At 37.0% G+C, this 19,487-nt stretch overlaps 1 protein-coding gene across 2 annotated transcripts in view; it reads right to left on the reverse strand.

Moving 5' to 3' along the window:
* Positions 1–15,677, reverse strand: part of impg2b (interphotoreceptor matrix proteoglycan 2b) — a 29,616-nt gene extending 13,939 nt beyond the window's left edge. Inside the window, exons 1-13 of one of the 2 annotated variants that reach the window (XM_084116523.1) lie at positions 15,254–15,677; positions 14,927–15,169; positions 12,713–12,879; positions 12,549–12,580; positions 12,218–12,250; positions 11,734–11,789; positions 6,408–11,185; positions 6,125–6,286; positions 5,115–5,173; positions 4,972–4,992; positions 2,406–2,659; positions 1,974–2,032; positions 45–318 (exon numbers count right to left, since the gene is read on the reverse strand). In XM_084116523.1, the coding sequence (XP_083972649.1) occupies positions 45–318; positions 1,974–2,032; positions 2,406–2,659; positions 4,972–4,992; positions 5,115–5,173; positions 6,125–6,286; positions 6,408–11,185; positions 11,734–11,789; positions 12,218–12,250; positions 12,549–12,580; positions 12,713–12,879; positions 14,927–15,169; positions 15,254–15,335 (6,220 nt within the window). In that variant the 5' untranslated portion in view covers positions 15,336–15,677. The remainder of the gene's footprint in view (positions 1–44; positions 319–1,973; positions 2,033–2,405; positions 2,660–4,971; positions 4,993–5,114; positions 5,174–6,124; positions 6,287–6,407; positions 11,186–11,733; positions 11,790–12,217; positions 12,251–12,548; positions 12,581–12,712; positions 12,880–14,926; positions 15,170–15,253) is intronic. The other variant, XM_084116524.1, reaches the window with a different exon arrangement.
* Positions 15,678–19,487: the final 3,810 nt, after the last annotated feature.

Below are 19,487 nucleotides of genomic sequence, written 5' to 3' on the forward strand. Positions count from 1 at the left end.
TACTGCCTTTAATGGGGAAATAATTCACAAGAGATAATACTTACTCTCCGCACCAGGAGCAGGTGCACTGCTTGAGGTCTCAAATTTAGAGGTAAGTTCAATGTCCAAATTCTTCAAAGACACTTCTGTGGGAGATAGAGTGGTACTTTCCTCAAAGATGATTACATCATTTGCATTTGTGTCCTTATTTTGTCCATCCATCCAGGTATCAAAAGTGTGAACAGGGTTAAAGAAGTCATTGTTTGCAATGAAGATGTCATTGTTGGATAATTCCTGCCCAGGAACATCTGGTGGTTTCTCAGAGGCAAGAACATTATCCTAGGATTTAATGATAAGTTAGTTAGTTAGTTACTATTGACTGTTGAATTATATTTAAGACTTAAAGATACGCCAAAAAGATAAGCCAAAAGCCCTTTTAACTTTCCATTCTGAGGCCTACGTCCACTGAATGCATTTATGTGTCAGTTTTCAAAATTATGTCACTCCTTGACCATCAAAAAAGGTGGGCAGAGTGAAAAAAAAGTACACTTATGGTGTAAGTGGAACACATTTTCCTTAAACTTCTCACTGAATTACACTAGAAAAACATTTTTTCCAGAGAAATGTCAGTGGAAAAAATTGCATAGACATAGTAAAAATGTTTTTTTTTTGTTTTTTTTTTAAATCACACATGCACATGATATTCACACCATCCAGAGGATCTGTTCCTAAATGGGCCATTGGATGATGCATATTTGACCAGAAAACAGTTTTAGCTGTTCCATACACCAGAAATTAATATTTAACCTCCATGCAGATTTGGAATATGTCATGTTGTATACATAATGACTGGCTGTATATACATTCACACTATTCACACCATTTTATTTTCATGCAAGTAATGAGTGAGGTTCTACTGGAACTAGATCACCGCCAGTTGCACACATTGGCCTCATTCATGAAACACGAGCAGAACAAATTTCTGTGTAAATCATTCGTAAAACCATTCTTACGTAAGCTGTCACATTCAATTCAGTGCGACAATTTACATAAGAATGGTTTCATGACCAATTTACACAGAAATTAGTAATGCTCGTATTTCTTGAATTAGGTCCATTGATCATTTAATACCGGACAAATGGCTTGACTGTCTACAAAATATCATATAGAACTAGTTTTGTGCACCCTACCAGTTAGGTTTCTAATTTGCCTTAACAGCTGATCACACAAACTAATATCCATCTTAAACAGGATAGATCAGATAAGGCATCAACTTCTCGCATTGACTTTTAGTAACTAACATGCATTTTTGGATGCAAGTATAATATAACCTGAGAGAGAGAACACATGTTTCCAAATCCAGACATGGACATAAAGCTCCAGCCAAAACAAGACAGTAAATCTACTTAATAAGGGTATTGAAAAAAAGTGCCAGTTTTGTCAAATGTAAGAGGAAAACCCGAGAGTAAATTCTAAGATTATTGCCATGTTTGGTATCCAATGTGTCTTTCTAATTAAACTACAGACTCCTCGGCCTCTGCAATAAATATATGTCACACTGAGATTAAAAACAGATTCTTTTCAATATTTCATAGTGCCTGAGCTAAACAATTTTCATAAAATAGCATGTATACTTGTGTCTAGAGAATACTTGAGCTGGAAAATTGACTTGAATAGTTTTACAGACCTGCCGTATTATCCCATAGCTGTGCTATAATCTGTTTTAATGACATGCTATGAAAACCAAATTTATGTGCAAGGTAATCGTTCTTATCATGTAACAACAAAAACCTACATGTGATTGCTATTAGTGTGACTCATATTTCATTTAACAGCTTTGGAAGGATTCACATTCACACTTGAAAGTGATTGCATTGCAATGAGGTGAAGAAAAAAACCCTGATTGCTAAACTGTTGCTCTGAATAGGGATTCTGGACTGGACAGTCATGGTTACCAGTTTAGTGGGTGGTCCTGCCAATGACCATTGACTCACCATCATGTCATTGGAGTCAAGCGGTCTGCTGGTTGGTTTGGAAGGCAGCAATGTCTCCACTGTGAAGCCAAAACAGAGACAAATCATATCAAATTATACTTTAAACTGCTCAAGCACAGTTCATACCCATACTGGTGTCCCTTCAAGAGAGATTGGCTCTGAGGGCTGCAAGATTAGTCTACCAAAGCCAGAGATAAGAACCATGAAGGTTCCTTCTGTTAAAACCGCATACAGCCAAGTAGATATCCCACCATTGTCAACATACTGCATTTCAGGTTCATTCAGCTACAATTTACCACTGTGACAGAACACATACTTGAACCTAAATGTTTATAAGAAACATCAGTAAGAAGCATTCAATTCAACACCCTGATGGTCTTGGGTTCCCTATAATGAATCCACAATGTGCCTCAATTTCTGAGAACGTCTTACCATTTTCCAGTTGCAAAGAATCAGGGTCCACATCCAGAGTGGTGTTTCTGATGAAATTTTCCTTGTGGAGGGCTTCGGTGATGTAATTTCGGAAGTCTGTGATTGTGTGGACCACAGTGGGAAGCTCATCGGGATCTGTGAAGGAGTTCTCAACCATGTTGGAATGCAAGTTTATGTAATCCATAGTCTCGTTACTTATTCCCGCACCATCGCCTTCAAGAACCACAGCGTAGTGCACCACCACTGCCAGGCCTCTGAGGAATGAAAAGAAAACAGTGACTCTTTGCTGTCAAAAAAAAACAACATAATATGCTTCGTCAAAGGCTTTACTAATGCCGCTTTTCCACTACACAGTACCAGTCGCCTTTGTTTGGTTTTCCACTGTGTAAAAGTTGTACCTGTACCTGCTTCCAGGTACTTTTTTTTGTAAAAAAAAAAAAAAGTTTCCTGCGGCATCGCTATGGCGACCAGGTACTATTGTGGAGGTACTATCTGCAATGGAAAACGGAGCAAAAAGCGAGCCGAGCCGAGACGAGGCGAGTGGAGTCGAGTCGGTACTGGTAATGTAAAAGCGCCATAAGTGTACTGGCCACAAGACTGGTGCTGTTATGCATGAAATGACTGTAACAGTTAGAAATAAATCGTGATATTAGATTGTTATATTTAACCAGTTGTACATCAGTTGTAAAGTATATTTTAAATATGAAAATAATAGCTTACAGGTAACTGTTAGATGGCCTGCTGGTTTTAACTGGTTTAAAATGGTCTAGTTGTTCTGCCAAAACTACCAAGCTGGTGTTAAGCCAGTCTGACTAGTCTCCCAGCCTGCTTGTCTTTCTGTCTGACCAGCTGAAAAGTGCCCAAAATATATATAAAACCACCAAAACAGACCAACTTAACCAGTATGAACAGGCTAAGAGACACTTTAGGCCAGTTTAAGCTGTTTATGTTTTGTAGCAGAGTGGCTAAAATAAAATTACAGTCTATAGGGGCTTTCGCACTGGGTAGTTCAAGGAACTTAGTTCTAGGAACTAGCCACCAGGGTGGTTCCCCGAGAACTAATGGTTCCCCTAGGAACGTTTTCCTGGTTGCATTCGCACCACCAGTAGGAACTCTGAAGTGACGTAAGCTGCGCTTGTTGTTGTGACTTTTACTTTGACTGTGCGGCAGACCTTTATTTTGACATCATTGAGAACGCCAGCCAGAGCCACACAGTGCTCGCATTCTCCATATTCATTAGTTTATGATCTGTCTTACACGTTATTAGATAGAACTGTTATACATAGAAAGTAGACAGTAATGAAAATTTATTAGTGTATGCCGTTAGATTGATGTCCAGTGTTGCTAGCTGAGCAGAAATACATAATCATGTTTCGCTTGGTGCCCTCAAAGTTGCGTTGGATTTTCTCCTCAGCGTAAAGGTTAAGAGGCCCGTCTATCACTGTTTTCCATGTTGGTAGAATTAATTTCTGTAGTAAATATATAGGCTATAATCTGTGTGTTTAAACAGCCTTTTTAAAAATGGCAGGTGCTGGTGTTTTGCGTGCGTTCGGCCAATAAGCGTATACTAACGTCACGGATACTTCCTATAGTGCTGGTTTAGACCCTATTCTGAAGTAGGAGTTAAATTAGTTCCTCCAAAAGGAGTTCCTAGAACTAAAATTGTTCCAAGTTCCTGCAGTGCGAAAGCCCCTTATTATCAAGCTAGCAACCAAAGAATATTCCCAGAATATTCAGCTGCCAGCTGTTGGTTACTAGGGGAAATAAAAAAAAGAATGACCTAGATTTTTTTTTTTTTTTTTTTTTGCCACATGTTTCTACAAGGGTTAGAAAACCTGATGAGTTTATGACCAGATTAATTTTCTCTCCCATAACAATCTCCACAAGGATTCAATTCCAGAAATGCTAATAAGCTTTATGTGGCATTAAGTGAGAACATCTCTCTTCTCAGGTGGTTTAAGGGGCCTCATGGAGCTCACAATATGCAGTTATCCATTGTGTGGTTTAACCGAGGCCTCACTGATAAACCACATGGAAACCTTGCCATGATGACATTTGAGAGCAGAGGACATTTAGCATTTAATCCCATCATGCTTGACAGCTGGGCATGCATTTAGCACAGCGATTTATCCCACTTAAGGTGGCGATTGTCCAGATAAAATACCCCACTGACACATGCGCATAAGATATATCACACCTAAATGAGTATGACCAACCTTTCAATCGATTGATTTCGCAAGGCTAATGAGGCTGCAAGCACATGACCTTACCAAGAAAACAGTGTGAACGTGATTTCAGAGCAATGCTTTAATAAAACACTACATTTGGTGGGTGGAAAATTCAGGCACATGAATTTCTCATTAGATGTTTTGGAGGAGATATGGGTCACACAGCTGTGTGATATGGCAGGGTGGAGAGATGGATTTATCAGGTTCAGGTAAAACATTGCACAGTGATAGCCCAAATAATATTAATATCTGTTTTCTTCATTTTGATATGTGATTAACTGTGACTTATAAAATCAATGCATATAGATCCAGAGCCAAATAAAAGTTGGGATACTTACCCTTCAATGTCCTTCTGTGGCCTGGGATATTTTATTGAGAAAAAAAGAATAATATAAACAAATGAACATATTTTATTTTTCTTTTCTTTTTTTTATCTGTATGCACAATTAACTCATGTGAATTACCATTAAAAAAAACATACCTGAATTCAAGGACAAATATTTTCTTGAAACCTGGGAGCTTTTCAAAAACCTCTTCAATCTTCAACAAAAGAAAGGATAAGCTATAACTATACAATACAGTATAAACCCTCATGAACATGAGATTATTGATTGTAATAATTTAAAGGTGTCATGAACTGAGAAATCAAATTTTTGCATTGCTTTTGACATATACTATAAGAATATCCTGTAAGTTCCAGAACTGAAAACTTTCTTGTTAGTCCAAAAACAGCTTTTACTGTAACCAAGCCCTGTAGAATGAAAATAATCTGTTATGTAAATTGATTAAATTATATATAGAAAGCAATCAAAGAACACTCCCTTTACAATCACTGGAGCTGTCAATCAAACAGCACAAATTTATCAGTGTCTGAGTTCTGGACTCTTGTCAAAACTCCTGTTATAACAAAATACCTTTTATATATAGTCTTTGGTTATAATCAACAAATCTCTTATTTATATTGTGTTTGCACTGTTAGTTATAATGAAATCATTTGTTAGTGTGCAGAAATTGAGTTGCATTGATGAGATCACTGCATTCATGCGCTCAACATGTATGTGATAGGCTACAATGCTAATCACTGCATCCATTCATGCCACCATCTAAATATAATGCTATACATCTAAATTTAATGCTATAATCAACACTTTTCACGATTTGTTAACCTTGAGAGCTGTAATAGTAAAATTGTGCAGTAAATCTAAAAAAGTTCCACATGTAATACTAGCTATTTCATTTGCAAAGATGTTAGCCAATCACAGCAGACACGCCCCTCCAAACAGAGCGTTAAAATCAGAGGGCTAAAATCAGGGTGAGGAAAATACCTTTTATTTCTAAATTATGATGATTTTTGATGTAAAAATCATACTAACATTATTAGTGCACCCCAGGAAACATTATTAAAAAAATAAACAGTGCAGTTAAGGACCCCTTTAAATGCTTCATTCCCCACATACTGTTTTTGCTTGTCACTCTATAGATGCAACTCACCTTTTCAATGAACAGCTCCGATAGATTTTGATAGTAGTAACTTGATGGATCTCTCAGAGCATCATCATAGCTTTCACCTCTTATCTTAATACTCAGCTCCACAATATGGTCTCCGACAGGACGTATGGGTCGGACCACAACGTCATCTATTTCATTTCCAATCTATATATTATTATTTTTTTAAAGAAAAGTTTGAGAGGAACTCACAATTACTCAGTTAAACAAGCTATGTACAAAGTCTTAAGTTAAATAATTGTTATAATTATAAATTGAATGTGCTCACCACGTTGTTTTCATCTAAAATATCATTGGAAATATCCTGTGGCAAGATTTGTAATGTGGAGGAGAAAGTCTTTTGAATAGTAGTTGTCAAGTCATTCAGTACAACAGTGATATCCTCCACTTTCAAGATAGGAGTTGGGGTGTCATCCTCTGCAGGTTGCAGTTTGACAACATTTATGTCAGGTGTTTCAGGTACAATCTCAGGCACCTCTGAAAGTTCAGATATCGACAAAGGTGTTTGAGATGTGACTTCAAGTGTCTCTGACATGGCTCCATTTGTCTTCACCATAACTTCAGGTGCTTGAGATATGACATTAGTTGTCTCTGTTATGACATCAGCTTCTGTAACAACCTTAGGTGTCTCTGTTGCAACTTCAGGTGTCTCATTTACATTTTCTGTGACTTCATGTATGATTTCCACCACAACTTTTTGTGTGTCCTCTAGAATTTTTGATGGATCTGTAACTTCATGTACGTCCTCATTTATGGCAGTAGTCAGTATATCTTTTTCCATCTCAGTAACAGTAAGGTCTTCAAAAACTTCAACCGTTTTAGGTGTTTCTTCTAGCTTATATTCCATGCCTTCGGTTACAAATGCTACAATGTCATTTTCAGGGGTAACAATCTCAAAAGAGGCATCAAGTGTGGCCTTAGGTGTTATTCCAGTTGTGGCCACACTTGTGAACTTAGTAGAAGTTTCTGTGGACTTCTCTTTAACCAAAAACGTTTCAGTACTTTCCTCAGATGATTCCTCAAAGATGGTAGCTTCAGTTACATCCCCTAATTCAGCAGTAGCATCACTTTTTCCTCCCTCAAAATCTTGAAGTGAGTTTTCAAGAACTGTTACTTTGTCTGTGCCAGTGTCTTCAAATTCAACTCCAGTAACATCTGTTGCCTCTGTCATCATCTCACCAGATTTTGTAATGGCAGTTGTGTCCTCATCCACAAGTGCGTCTCTCTCAGTAAACACATCGGAAGCTTCTGTAGTTTCCTCTGTCACTTTGGCTATATATCCAGCTGCCACCTCCGTAACTTCTGGGGTCTCAGTAATAATGTCCTCGTCCTTACCCAAATCATTCTCTTCAGCATCAGGAGTGACCTCTGTAGGCTCATGAGTTTCCTTCAACACTTCATGAGTACTCTCTGTTACGGTATCAGGAAGTTTTTCAACTGTTGTCATCTCTAGTGTAGGTTTGCCCTCTTTAGCGTAGGGTGTCTCTTCCTCATCTTTGTCAAGTAATGTTACAGTTGGAGTGTCTTCAAGTGTGTCCTCTGTTGATACAACAGATGTTTCTTCAAGTAGGTTTTCCACTGTATCATTTCTAGCAACCTCAGTTGATGTATATGCAGGTGTAAAGGGTGAGAGCATTTCTGGCACAGTGGTCACATATGTGATTTTGACAACATCCTTATCTGTCAAAGCTTTTGGCAACCCATTTGTGGGGGGAACCTCTAGCAATTCTGTAGGAGTTGTCTGCATTGGTTCCTCTGGTAAGACATTCTGAACAGGAGATATTTCTGTAGAAGAACCTACCGGAGGTCTATCAGCATCACTTTTTCCTCCTTCAAAATCTTGAAGTGAGTTTTCAAGAACTGTTACTTTGTCTGTGTCAGTGTCTTCAAATTCAACTCCAGTAACATCTGTTGCCTCTGTCATCATCTCACCAGATTTTGTAATTGCAGTTGTGTCCTCATCCACAAGTGCGTCTCTCTCAGTAAACACATCGGAAGCTTCTGTAGTTTCCTCCGTCACTTTGGCTATATTTCCAGCTGTCACCTCCGTAACTTCTGGGGTCTCAGTTATAATGTCCTCGTCCTTACCCAAATCATTCTCTTCAGCATCAGGAGTGACCTCTGTAGGCTCATGAGTTTCCTTCAACACTTTATGAGTACTCCCTGTCACGGTATCAGGAAGTTTTTCAACTGTTGTCATCTCTAGTGTAGGTTTGCCCTCTTTAGCGTAGGGTGTCTCTTCCTCATCTTTGTCAAGTAATGTTACAGTTGGAGTGTCTTCAAGTGTGTCCTCTGTTGATACAACAGATGTTTCTTCAAGTAGGTTTTCCACTGTATCATTTCTAGCAACCTCAGTTGATGTATATGCAGGTGTAAAGGGTGAGAGCATTTCTGGCACAGTGGTCACATATGTGATTTTGACAACATCCTTATCTGTCAAAGCTTTTGGCAACCCATTTGTGGGGGGAACCTCTAGCAGTTCTGTAGGAGTTGTCTGCATTGGTTCCTCTGGTAAGACATTCTGAACAGGAGATATTTCTGTAGGAGAACCTACCGGAGGTCTATCAGCATCACTTTTTCCTCCTTCAAAATCTTGAAGTGAGTTTTCAAGAACTGTTACTTTATCTGTGCCAATGTCTTCAAATTCAACTCCAGTAACATCTGTTGCCTTTGTCATCATCTCACCAGATTTTGTAATGGCAGTTGTGTCCTCATCCACAAGTGCATCTCTCTCAGTAAACACATCGGAAGCTTCTGTAGTTTCCTCTGTCACTTTGGCTATATTTCCAGCTGTCACCTCTGTAACTTCTGGGGTCTTAGTTATAATGTCCTCGTCCTTACCCAAATCATTCTCTTCAGCATCAGGAGTGACCTCTGTAGGCTCATGAGTTTCCTTCAACACTTCATGAGTACTCTCTGTCACGGTATCAGGAAGTTTTTCAACTGTTGTCATCTCTAGTGTAGGTTTGCCCTCTTTAGAGTAGGGTGTCTCTTCCTCATCTTTGTCAAGTAATGTTACAGTTGCAGTGTCTTCAAGTGTGTCCTCTGTTGATACAACAGAAGTTTCTTCAAGTAGGTTTTCCACTGTATAATTTCTAGCAACTTCAGTTGATGTATATGCAGGTGTAAAGGGTGAGAGCATTTCTGGCACAGTGGTCACATATGTGATTTTGACAACATCATTATCTGTCAAAGCTTTTGGCAACCCATTTGTGGGGGGAACCTCTAGCAGTTCTGTAGGAGTTGTCTGCTTTGGTTCCTCTGGTAAGACATTCTGAACAGAATATATTTCTGTAGGAGAACCTACCAGAGGTCTATCAGTGGACATCCTTGTAGCTTCTGAGATAACATCAACATCTACATGCTGGATGGTAACAAGTGCTGATTTAACAGGACTTTCAGTAACACCTTGTCCAACATCTAGTTCAGTTTCTGAAATAAAATTATCAATGTATACTCTAGTGACTACTGAAGGGGTATTAGTACTTATTCCTGGTGAGTCCTCATGGGTTGTAGGGAGATCGGTCTCATACTTTTCAGAGGTGAAACCACCTGGATTTCTACCAGGGGGCATCAATGTAACCTCTGACACAACATCAACTTCTACATATTGAATTGTAGCATCTAATGTTTTAACAGGACCTTCAGGACTCTGCCCAATGTCAAGTTTAGTTACTGAAATAAGCTCTTCAGTAGATTCACTGGTGACTCCTGTAGGAGTATTGATAGTTATCCCTAGTGAGTCCTCAAAAGGTGTGGGAATATCATTATCATATTTTGCTGAAGTAGAATCTTCTGGATTTCTTTCAGTGGTCATCAATGTAGACTCTGAGACAATGTCAACCTCTTCATGTGGAATGGTAACATCCGCTGTCGTAACAAGACCCTCAGTGACATCCTGTTTCACAGTGATCTCATTTGTGAGTTCAGTAGGTGAACTAGTACTTGTCCCCAGTGTGTCCTCAAAGGATGTGGGAATAACATACTCATATTTTCCGAAAGTAGAATATTCTGGAGGTGCATCAGTGGTCATTAATGTTGATTCAGAGACAATGTTCACCTCTTCATGCTGAATGGTAATAATTGCTGTGTTAATTGGACCAAGAGTAGCATCCAGTCCCACTTCCGGTTTGGATTCTAAATGAAGTTCTTCAGTGAATTCACTGGTGATTATTGTAGTGCTTATCCCAGGTGAATTCTCAAAGTTTGTGGGAATATCATACTCATATTTTTTTGAAGTAGAATCTTCTGGAGTTCTATCAGTGGTCAATAATGTAGACTCAGAGACAACATCAACTTCATGTTGAATGGTAACACCTGCTGTCTTAACCGGACCATCTGTAGCATCCTGTCCTAACTCTGTTTCTGAATGAAGCACTTCAGTAGAGTCACTAATGTAGGTGACTATTGTAGGAATAGTAGTGCTTATTCCTAATGAGTCCTCAAAAGTCGTGGGAATCTCATAATCATACTTTCTCGTAGTAGACTCCTCTGGAGTTCTATCAGTGTTCATTAATTTAGACTCTGAGACTATGTCAACCTCTTCATGTTGAAAGGAGACACCTGTTGTCTTAAATGGACTATCGGTAGCAGCATCGTGTCCCAACTCTGTTTCTGAATAAAGCTCTTCAGTAAAATCACTGGTGACCACTGTAGGAATAGTAGTGCTTATTCCTAGTGAATCCTCAAAGGTTGTGGGAATTTCATAATCATATTTTCTTGAAGTAGACTCCTCTTGAGTTCTATCAGTGTTCATTAATTTAGACTCTGAGACTATGTCAACTATGTCGACTATGACAGGACCCTCGGTAGCATCCAGTTTGACTTGCAGTTCAGTTTCTGAAACAGGTTTCCCAGTGGCCTTACTTGTGAGTTCTAAAGGTGAACTAGTGCTTGTCCTTGGTGAAGCCTCAAAGGCTGTGATAAGATCAGGCTCAAGCGTCATTTGAAGCTCTGCAGCCAAAGTGGTGATTAAGATTTGGTCTGCAATGGTCTGTGGTGTGGCATCCTGTGAATCTGTTACTGCCTCAGGAATCAGAATACTGACTGGGTGAGGAAAGAGAAAGAAAGAGAAGGAGGAAGTGGCAGAGTAAATGTACGTCATAAGAGGTAGTTTGAGTCATTTTTGAATTTCATCTAGTAAATTGGATCCATAAATTCTATGCCGTTAATTATCTTCAGGATTCCAGGGCAAAACTCCAAGTACCCTATTGTTAAGGCTAAGCCCATGCACAAATAATTAGTTGCACTTGACTAAATGGCAGAACTTTGTCTGAGGATCCGGACACCTTTACTTCATTACAAACCACTGAGTACCTAAAAAGAATTAATGTCTATTCTGAGAGCAGTGTATATCCTGAGCTAAAGAGCACTAGGTCTCTGTTGATATGACTGCAGGGTCTCATGCGGACATTTACAATACAGATGAATCAGAGCATAACTTTAATCAACAGACTGCAAAATCAGTCAATAGAAATAAAACTTTCTGGGCTTTAACTACTTATTTTGAAATATTTATAAACACAGGGAATGTGCATACAGATCCATTGTTTAAGAAGCATATTGTTTCAAAAAATGTTGTAAACTAGACTGACCTTGTTTGGTTGTGGCCACGTTTGCTTGTGTTGGCGCAGTAGTCGTTGTCTGATGTCTGTGAGAAGAAGATTATACATGCTTTTAAAGGTCAGTAACATACTCCAAAACTAAAAATCTAACCTTCTTATTGGCAAATGAGTTTAGTTTTCCATTTCAGGAAATTAACTGAACCATGAGGAGGGCTATGTCTCTAAAGCTAGCAGAAAGTGAACTGGCTTTAGCAGGGACTAAAGGTAAGGTTAAATCTTTTTGCAATTTTTATGCAACGCATCAGTGTGTGCTCAGAATTAGCTGTTTTAGCTGCCTGGCTAAAGAAAGAATTGGTGTTTCGGATAATTCAATTAGTGTTAGGGTTCGGTTACATACGTTACAATCTGAGTTCCACACTGGGCATTTGCATTTATATATATTTAGGCTGCAGGACCGTACTAGTTTATCTAACACTATGTTGTTTTGTGCCCTTTAGTTGCCTGGAAGTCCTACCTGCATTCAGGCTGCCATGGGCTGGTGGGTACACTATCATAAGACAAATATAGGAATTGTGTGATTACACTGTTACTTTGGAAACAGTGGGATGTGATGTGGGTTCTTGTTTTTTTTTTTTCTTGTTTTTTTTTTCTATATTAACACATAATTATGGTAAATATGAAGATGTGCTGTGTTAACAAAGTTTGGCTGCAATTTGTGTGTGATGAAATTCAACACAGTGTAAAGCCTGAAATTAAAAGTATTTCACTTACAATATTATCATATTTATGTACCATGATATTAACATGGTACTCCACGAAGGTAAATGTCTGTAAGCAGTTCTCACCTTGTTGATGTCATCGAAGCCGCTCCTACCCTCTGCAAAATACCATAAAAGTCAGTTTTCTTCTTTTTTTCGTTTGCAAGAATCTTCTGTATCTTTGAACTAAGTTAACAGTGTTGATTTGATAATTATTTATTTGGTATCATTACATAGACAAGGATACTTACACTTGATATCAGAGCAAGGTGCTCAGCTGACTGGCTAAAGCTCCGGCCAATGTCAAACACGCTAACACTACTGTTTTGACATTTTCTCATCCAGATCTGGTACTCTTCTTTCTCGGGTAAACGATCCCAGAAGATTTTGAAAGCCTCCCAAACGGTTTCCTGGCACACTAAGGAACAGAAACAATTGCAAACATATATACACATTCCAATAAACATGCAAACCCATACAATGCAAACACACATACACACACTTAAATAAGTTGGGGGGGGGGATGGGTACCTATTTTCGACTAGTTCTGAATATTTTTACAATTCAGTTTGACAAAGTATCAATAAAATAGTGTATAAAACAGTCAATTTATGTTAATTAGTTAATTAGCTTTAGCAACATGCTAACCTAAAACTGGAATCAGTCGCGAATTGAATCTAATCTAATTAAACAATGCACTTTGTAGATTTGCTGTCTATATTGTCAGCTCCAGAACACTCACTTATGAGGTTCAATTTCAGTGCCTGCCAGTGTAGACAGCAGACAGTTAGGCAGCTCACTAGATTTTGGAAAAGATCTAGTGAGAGAAACTATAAACAGTGGAGAATAAATAATCTGCCAAAACACCAGCTATGAACTCCGCTGTAGTGGAAATTGACATCACTTATAATGGATACCCCTTTCATTTTGAAGACAGAAATAACAGAATTATTTCTTTATTTCAAAATTGAATAAAGAAAAAGCAATAACTAACATAATGGAAACATCTCTTATCCTTATCCACACACGTCAATTGTTCCAGACAAAGTTCTCTTTTATTTCTCAGTTTGTGAACCAAAATTACTATTTTCGGTATGCGCCACATACTTTCTCAATGTATCCAAGCAAGTGGAAAATTAAATGCGCAGATGGAGGATGTTAACCCTTGCTAGACATTTTGCGGCTCCAGTCGAAATGTTCCACCTACATCTGCCCGCCATACCGAAAATGTATGACGACTACCAGAACTCAAGTGCGTAGGAGGGCAGAGGTCACCAGTTTTCCTGGCAGAGCGAAGGATCTGATCACTGTCTGCAGTGATTCAGTAGCATTGGGGACTTCAGGAGAGCGAGAGGGAGAAATGGGGAATTCTGGCCTTTCCTACTGGAACGACACATTTTGACAACATTTGACTAACAGTGCTAGACAGACATCTCAGATACTTTGCCAGCCACACTTTCGTTATCGGCTTTAAAGGGAAAGTTCACTCCAAAATAAAATAAAAAAATCATTATTTACTCAACATCATGTTGTTTAAAACCCATATGACTTCAATTTTTCCATGGAACTCTAAAGAAACCACTTTTGGTTTCCATACAACCAAAGTGAAAACATTTTTAAAAGTATTATATAAGTAGTTCAAGTAACTTGCACGCTATATACAGTATTAAGCACAATATTTGTTTTTAAATTTTTAGGGGAAATAATTCCTTTAGCATATAGTGGGGACACATTCATGTTTTATTTTTATATCAATTTTTTACTCAAATTGTTATGGTGATTATATCATTTGTAATAAAAAATGATACTGAATTAATTAATAAAAATGCAAAATACACATTCACAAGTCGTTGCAGACTTTTGGACCCCACTGAAAATGTAATAAAGCATCAGAGTGCCCTATAATAGGTTGCCGCGGCTAAATGTAATCAACTTTCCATTGACACACTGCAAGAATAACCTTTAAGTAAAATGGCAACACTTGTTTCACGAGTTGTCGTAATTAGATTCACTAGGGTCATCTGGGTCCTATTAATGCAAACAGCGAGAGACATTATTCTCAGCGGTGGTCTCCAGCAGGGGTTTAATACTTTGATTGCATCTAACTTCAAAATGCTAATATGTGATCTTTAGAAAGAACATTGATGTGGAAAAGTGTGTTGGGTCCGTCTGAATATTTGTGCATGATTATATGTACGACGGAGACAAAGAGAGCGTGTGTGTCTGTCGTTTCGAAATCGTGGTTCAAATATGTGGTTACTTGGACGTTAATGAAATTGGTCAGGTTGGCTTAGTTTATTAATATTGATGAAAAGTGGAGCCGTATTTTTTCTCACATAATGATCTCAAAGAGCATCCATTTACACTATAGAAGTCTACTGCAACACACTGTACCTTTACAATTACCATTCTTGGCGACTATCCCAGAAACACAAGTAAAACGGTAAGAAATGTCTGGTTCTTACCTCGCAGGTGAAAGTAGTTGAGATGATTCTGTACTGCCTGTTGCACCGTCTCATGTGAGCAAAGTTTAACTCCATTGGGGAACAGAAGGTCTCTCTTCCGTCTGGAGAGAGCCATTTTTCCCTCACCAGACACGTAACTCAATGTTTTACCTTTACCTGCCACCACTGAGCGATTCAAAACGTCATTGGCATCCAAAAAAGTTGTATATCCATTTGCTAAATAATCCTCATGAGTTTCAGCACCTTATGAAGAATGAAGAATACATGGTCACAAGATTGCAAGCATCACAAAACTCCTCAAGATCCATTTGTAGAGTAGATACATACCTGCATCAATGGAGCAGTGTCCGGTCAACGAGAATAGTAACACCACAGCCCACCAAATGCATTTAAAAGGTACATCAGGCATAATGATTCCTTATTCCAGCACACTTTAGATAAAAAGTCATCAATTTTTAGTTTACGAACAGCTGTAATTTAGGCATCCCTACTTGCAGCCCCAAAAACTAATCAATAGAGTTGAATTAATTAGTCTGCATTGTCAGTACATCCTTTCCTTGTCACAGAGGGATGCAATCACGTAGCTTTGAGCTGACGTCTCCCCATGCGGCTTAGCAGATGGCTCTTTGGAAGATTTTTCTTGCCCACTAATCCTATTTGTTAATTCTTCTGAAGAAGCTTGTCGAGAAGTCAGTGATACTCTTTTATTGCTCACCTGTAGGATCCGTCTGGATGCAGAGACATCCATATTCCAGTATGTGGATTAAGTCCTGTAATTAATGGTCTGATCCGTTGATGAGTTCAATTATGAGAGCGGCTTCCTTGTGCTCCATGGCTGCTATTGTGTGCAATGGGATTTCAATCTGAAGAGAGTTGCAATGATATCACTGTACGTGGTTAATTGCACAATCTACCGTGATGCTACAAGGAAAGATCTCTTGTTAAATGTTTGACTAGATGTGACATCTTCTAGGGTTATCCCTTTGTCTACAAGTTTGCCACGTGCTGTGACCAAACAGCTTACAGGGACTTCATCTTTATTGGGTTTTGGGTGTGTTCCATCATGGCAGGGATAGTACGAACAGATGGGCACAAGCATGAGCCAAATAATACCAGGTTCGGTAAGGTGTCAATGGGTTGGTGGAGGATATCAAAAGCAAAGCTGTTCATTCAACATATATCGAGTTAAATTAAATTTTACTATAAATTACACTTTGTAAAGAGAAACTTTGAATGTTGGCTTGGCAAAGCCTTGCCTGGAAGCTTAAGTTTAGTTTACAGTCTGAAGGTTATGTAGGCGTTATGCAATTTGATAGAACAATAGACAGAACGATAGAACAATAGACAGACGGACAGACGGACAGACGGACGGATAGACGGATAGACGGATAGATAGATAGATAGATAGATAGATAGATAGATAGATAGATAGATGGACAGATGGACAGACGGACAGATAGACAGATAGATAGATAGATGTACTATAAATAACTATATATATATATATATATATATATATATATATATATATATATATATATATATATATACACATATATACAGTACACACTATCATATTTTTTTGAATTCATTTTAATTGTAGACAATTTAATTGTATTTTAATTAATTTTTTGAGATTTCGGTTTCCTACATCATACTTATTTCAGATAGTTGGCAAAGCAACATTTTTAAGTTTTTAAGTTTAAGTTTTTCATCAAATATTTATAGTGTATTACATTTCAGCTTTATTTCATTTAACGGTAACCATTTTTAATCATTTCAACAACAGCACTCGTTTAAAATGCCATAGTTCTTAGAGAGTAATTTTATGATGGATTTTAAACGTTTTTTGGGGGGGTGACAAGGGTAAAGCATCAAATCTATACATAAAAGGCATTTGAAAAGATTTTAAAAAATGATTATTATTATTATTATTATTATTATTATATGAAGAGGACTCACTTATCCTGACAAGCAGACCTTTTGCAGTAGCGGGTTCCCCTGATCACTACTACTTTCTTCAGCAGGAAGTTGTGTAAGAGTTTAGGTAACGTTTAGCTTTACATGTGCATGGGTTTGTGTCCTGATAGAAAGAGAAAGGAAGAGCTGGAGCAGGTCATCACGGGACATCACCTATTGAATTCAGACAGACCGCTTGACTCTTCTTTTGTGCTTTTTATGTCTGCCATCCAAGCGCAAAAGACAAAGTTAGTGACAGACCGCGACAGTGACATTTCAAGGTTTAATCATTAGACGTTATTTATTGGATAAAATGGTAAATAGTTGGATGCTCGACCAGCGGATTATCCGGGCGGCCTCACATTTACCGTACTTGCTTGATATGATTTGTCAGAAAGCCACTTACAGCTCATATGCACTTCTTAAATATTTGAACGGAGAGATGTTTTATAGAAAGTCCTGGCTGCTCTTTTCCACTCAATGAACGTGAATGGGGATGGGAGCTATGAAAATGACTATATTCTGTGGAACAAAAACAAGATGTTTATGTTTTTAATGATTATATATCCAATGTACTGAATATTGTACAGCTTAGCATCATTTATATAATTAGTAATTATGTTATTAATTATAATTATTATAATTAATAACAAAAAATAATAATATAATGATTATTATTGTTATTACTAAAACAAGGATGTGAGTGGCCAAACTATTTTTTATTAATTTTGATGATATAATAATACTAATAATAATTAGTATTTAGTATTATTTATATAATAATTTAGTAATTATATTATTAATTATAATTCATATGAATTTATTATTATTATTATTATTATTATTATTATTATTATTATTATTATATAATTTAATTATTTAAAATAGTTTCAGAACTCACATTCTTGTTTTAGTTATAAAAATTATACTAATGTATTAAATAATAATCATAAAGAAACATTATTATTATTATTATTATTATTTATTATGTATTGTTATTAGTATTACTACCACTACTAAATCAAGGATGTGATTGCGGAAACTATTTTTAAATATCTTATGATGATGATGATGATGATAATAATAATAATAATAATAATAACTACAAATGATTAAAAATAAATTATGTACTGAATATTGTACATCTTAGTATCATTAATATCATTTCTAATTATATTATTAATTATAATTAATTAATATGAACCTATTATTATTATTTATATTACTATTATTATGACTTAAACAAGGATGTGATTGGAAAACTATTATAAACAATTCTGATGATGTATTAATAAAATAATTAATACATGATGATTATAATTTTTCCTAAAACAAGCACGTTATTGCAAAATTACTTTAAATAACTGATGATTTAATAATAAAAATAATTAATCGGTAACAATTTATTTTACAGTGTCCATCTTACACGTTACATGTAGTTACCATAGTAATTACAATAAATTGTGCATAATTACATGCAATTAACCTTAAACAGCCTAATCCTACCCTAACCCATAGTAAGTACATGTAGTTAATTAATATTACTCAGTACTTAAATATATAATTACACTGTAAACCAGACACCTTAAAACAAAGTATAAACAATTAATTAAATTATTATTACTACTATAAAACAAATATTTAATACTAATAATAATAATAATAATAATAATAATAAGTATTATTATTATAAATTATTGTTATCAATCAGATCCTTCCTTGTTTTAATTGCTAGGACTGAACCTGAAACCAGTGGCCTAGTTGTCAGAGTAGATTACGGGGTATGAAACAGGGTTGAGGGGTGTGTGCAGGATCCCGTGTTTTTAGAGGCTTTAATTCAGCTCTAATCTCAGAGTCTAGTCCAGATTAACTAATCTAGTGCCATTTAGTGTAAAGTTGCAGCATTGGGGCCTGACATTGCCTAAACCAAGCTACTTCCATTGTCAGACCTGATTAGAGGAAAGCCCAACAAAGATCCTAAATCCCACTGCAACATCCCAGTCAGGCCATGACTTAAAGGTCACACTTACACACACACACAGAGAGAGAGAGAGAGAGAGGGAGAGATCACGGTTAGAGCATTGATGTCCAGCTATGATGTGGGAGAGTCAGTACAGTTCTCCAAAATCATATACTGGAAACAGTGGGGTTCAAAAGTCTTCTATAATGCATTCTATTGTATTATATATTTAAAAAAAAAAAAAATTATATATATATATATACAGTGAGGAAAATAAGTATTTGAACACCCTGCTATTTTGCAAGTTCTCCCACTTAGAAATCATGGAGGGGTCTGAAATTGTCATCGTAGGTGCATGTCCACTGTGAGAGACATAATCTAAAAAAAAAAATCCAGAAATCGCAATGTATGATTTTTTAACTATTTGTTTGTATGATACAGCTGCAAATAAGTATTTGAACACCTGAGAAAATCAATGTTAATATTTGGTACAGTAGCCTTTGTTTGCAATTACAGAGGTCAAACGTTTCCTGTAGTTTTTCACCAGGTTTGCACACACTGCAGGAGGGATTTTGGCCCACTCCTCCACACAGATCTTCTCTAGATCAGTCAGGTTTCTGGGCTGTCGCTGAGAAACACGGA

Source organism: Abramis brama (assembly GCF_963993115.1).
Source record: "Abramis brama genome assembly, chromosome: 6".
Classification (NCBI taxonomy): Eukaryota; Metazoa; Chordata; class Actinopteri; order Cypriniformes; family Leuciscidae; genus Abramis; species Abramis brama.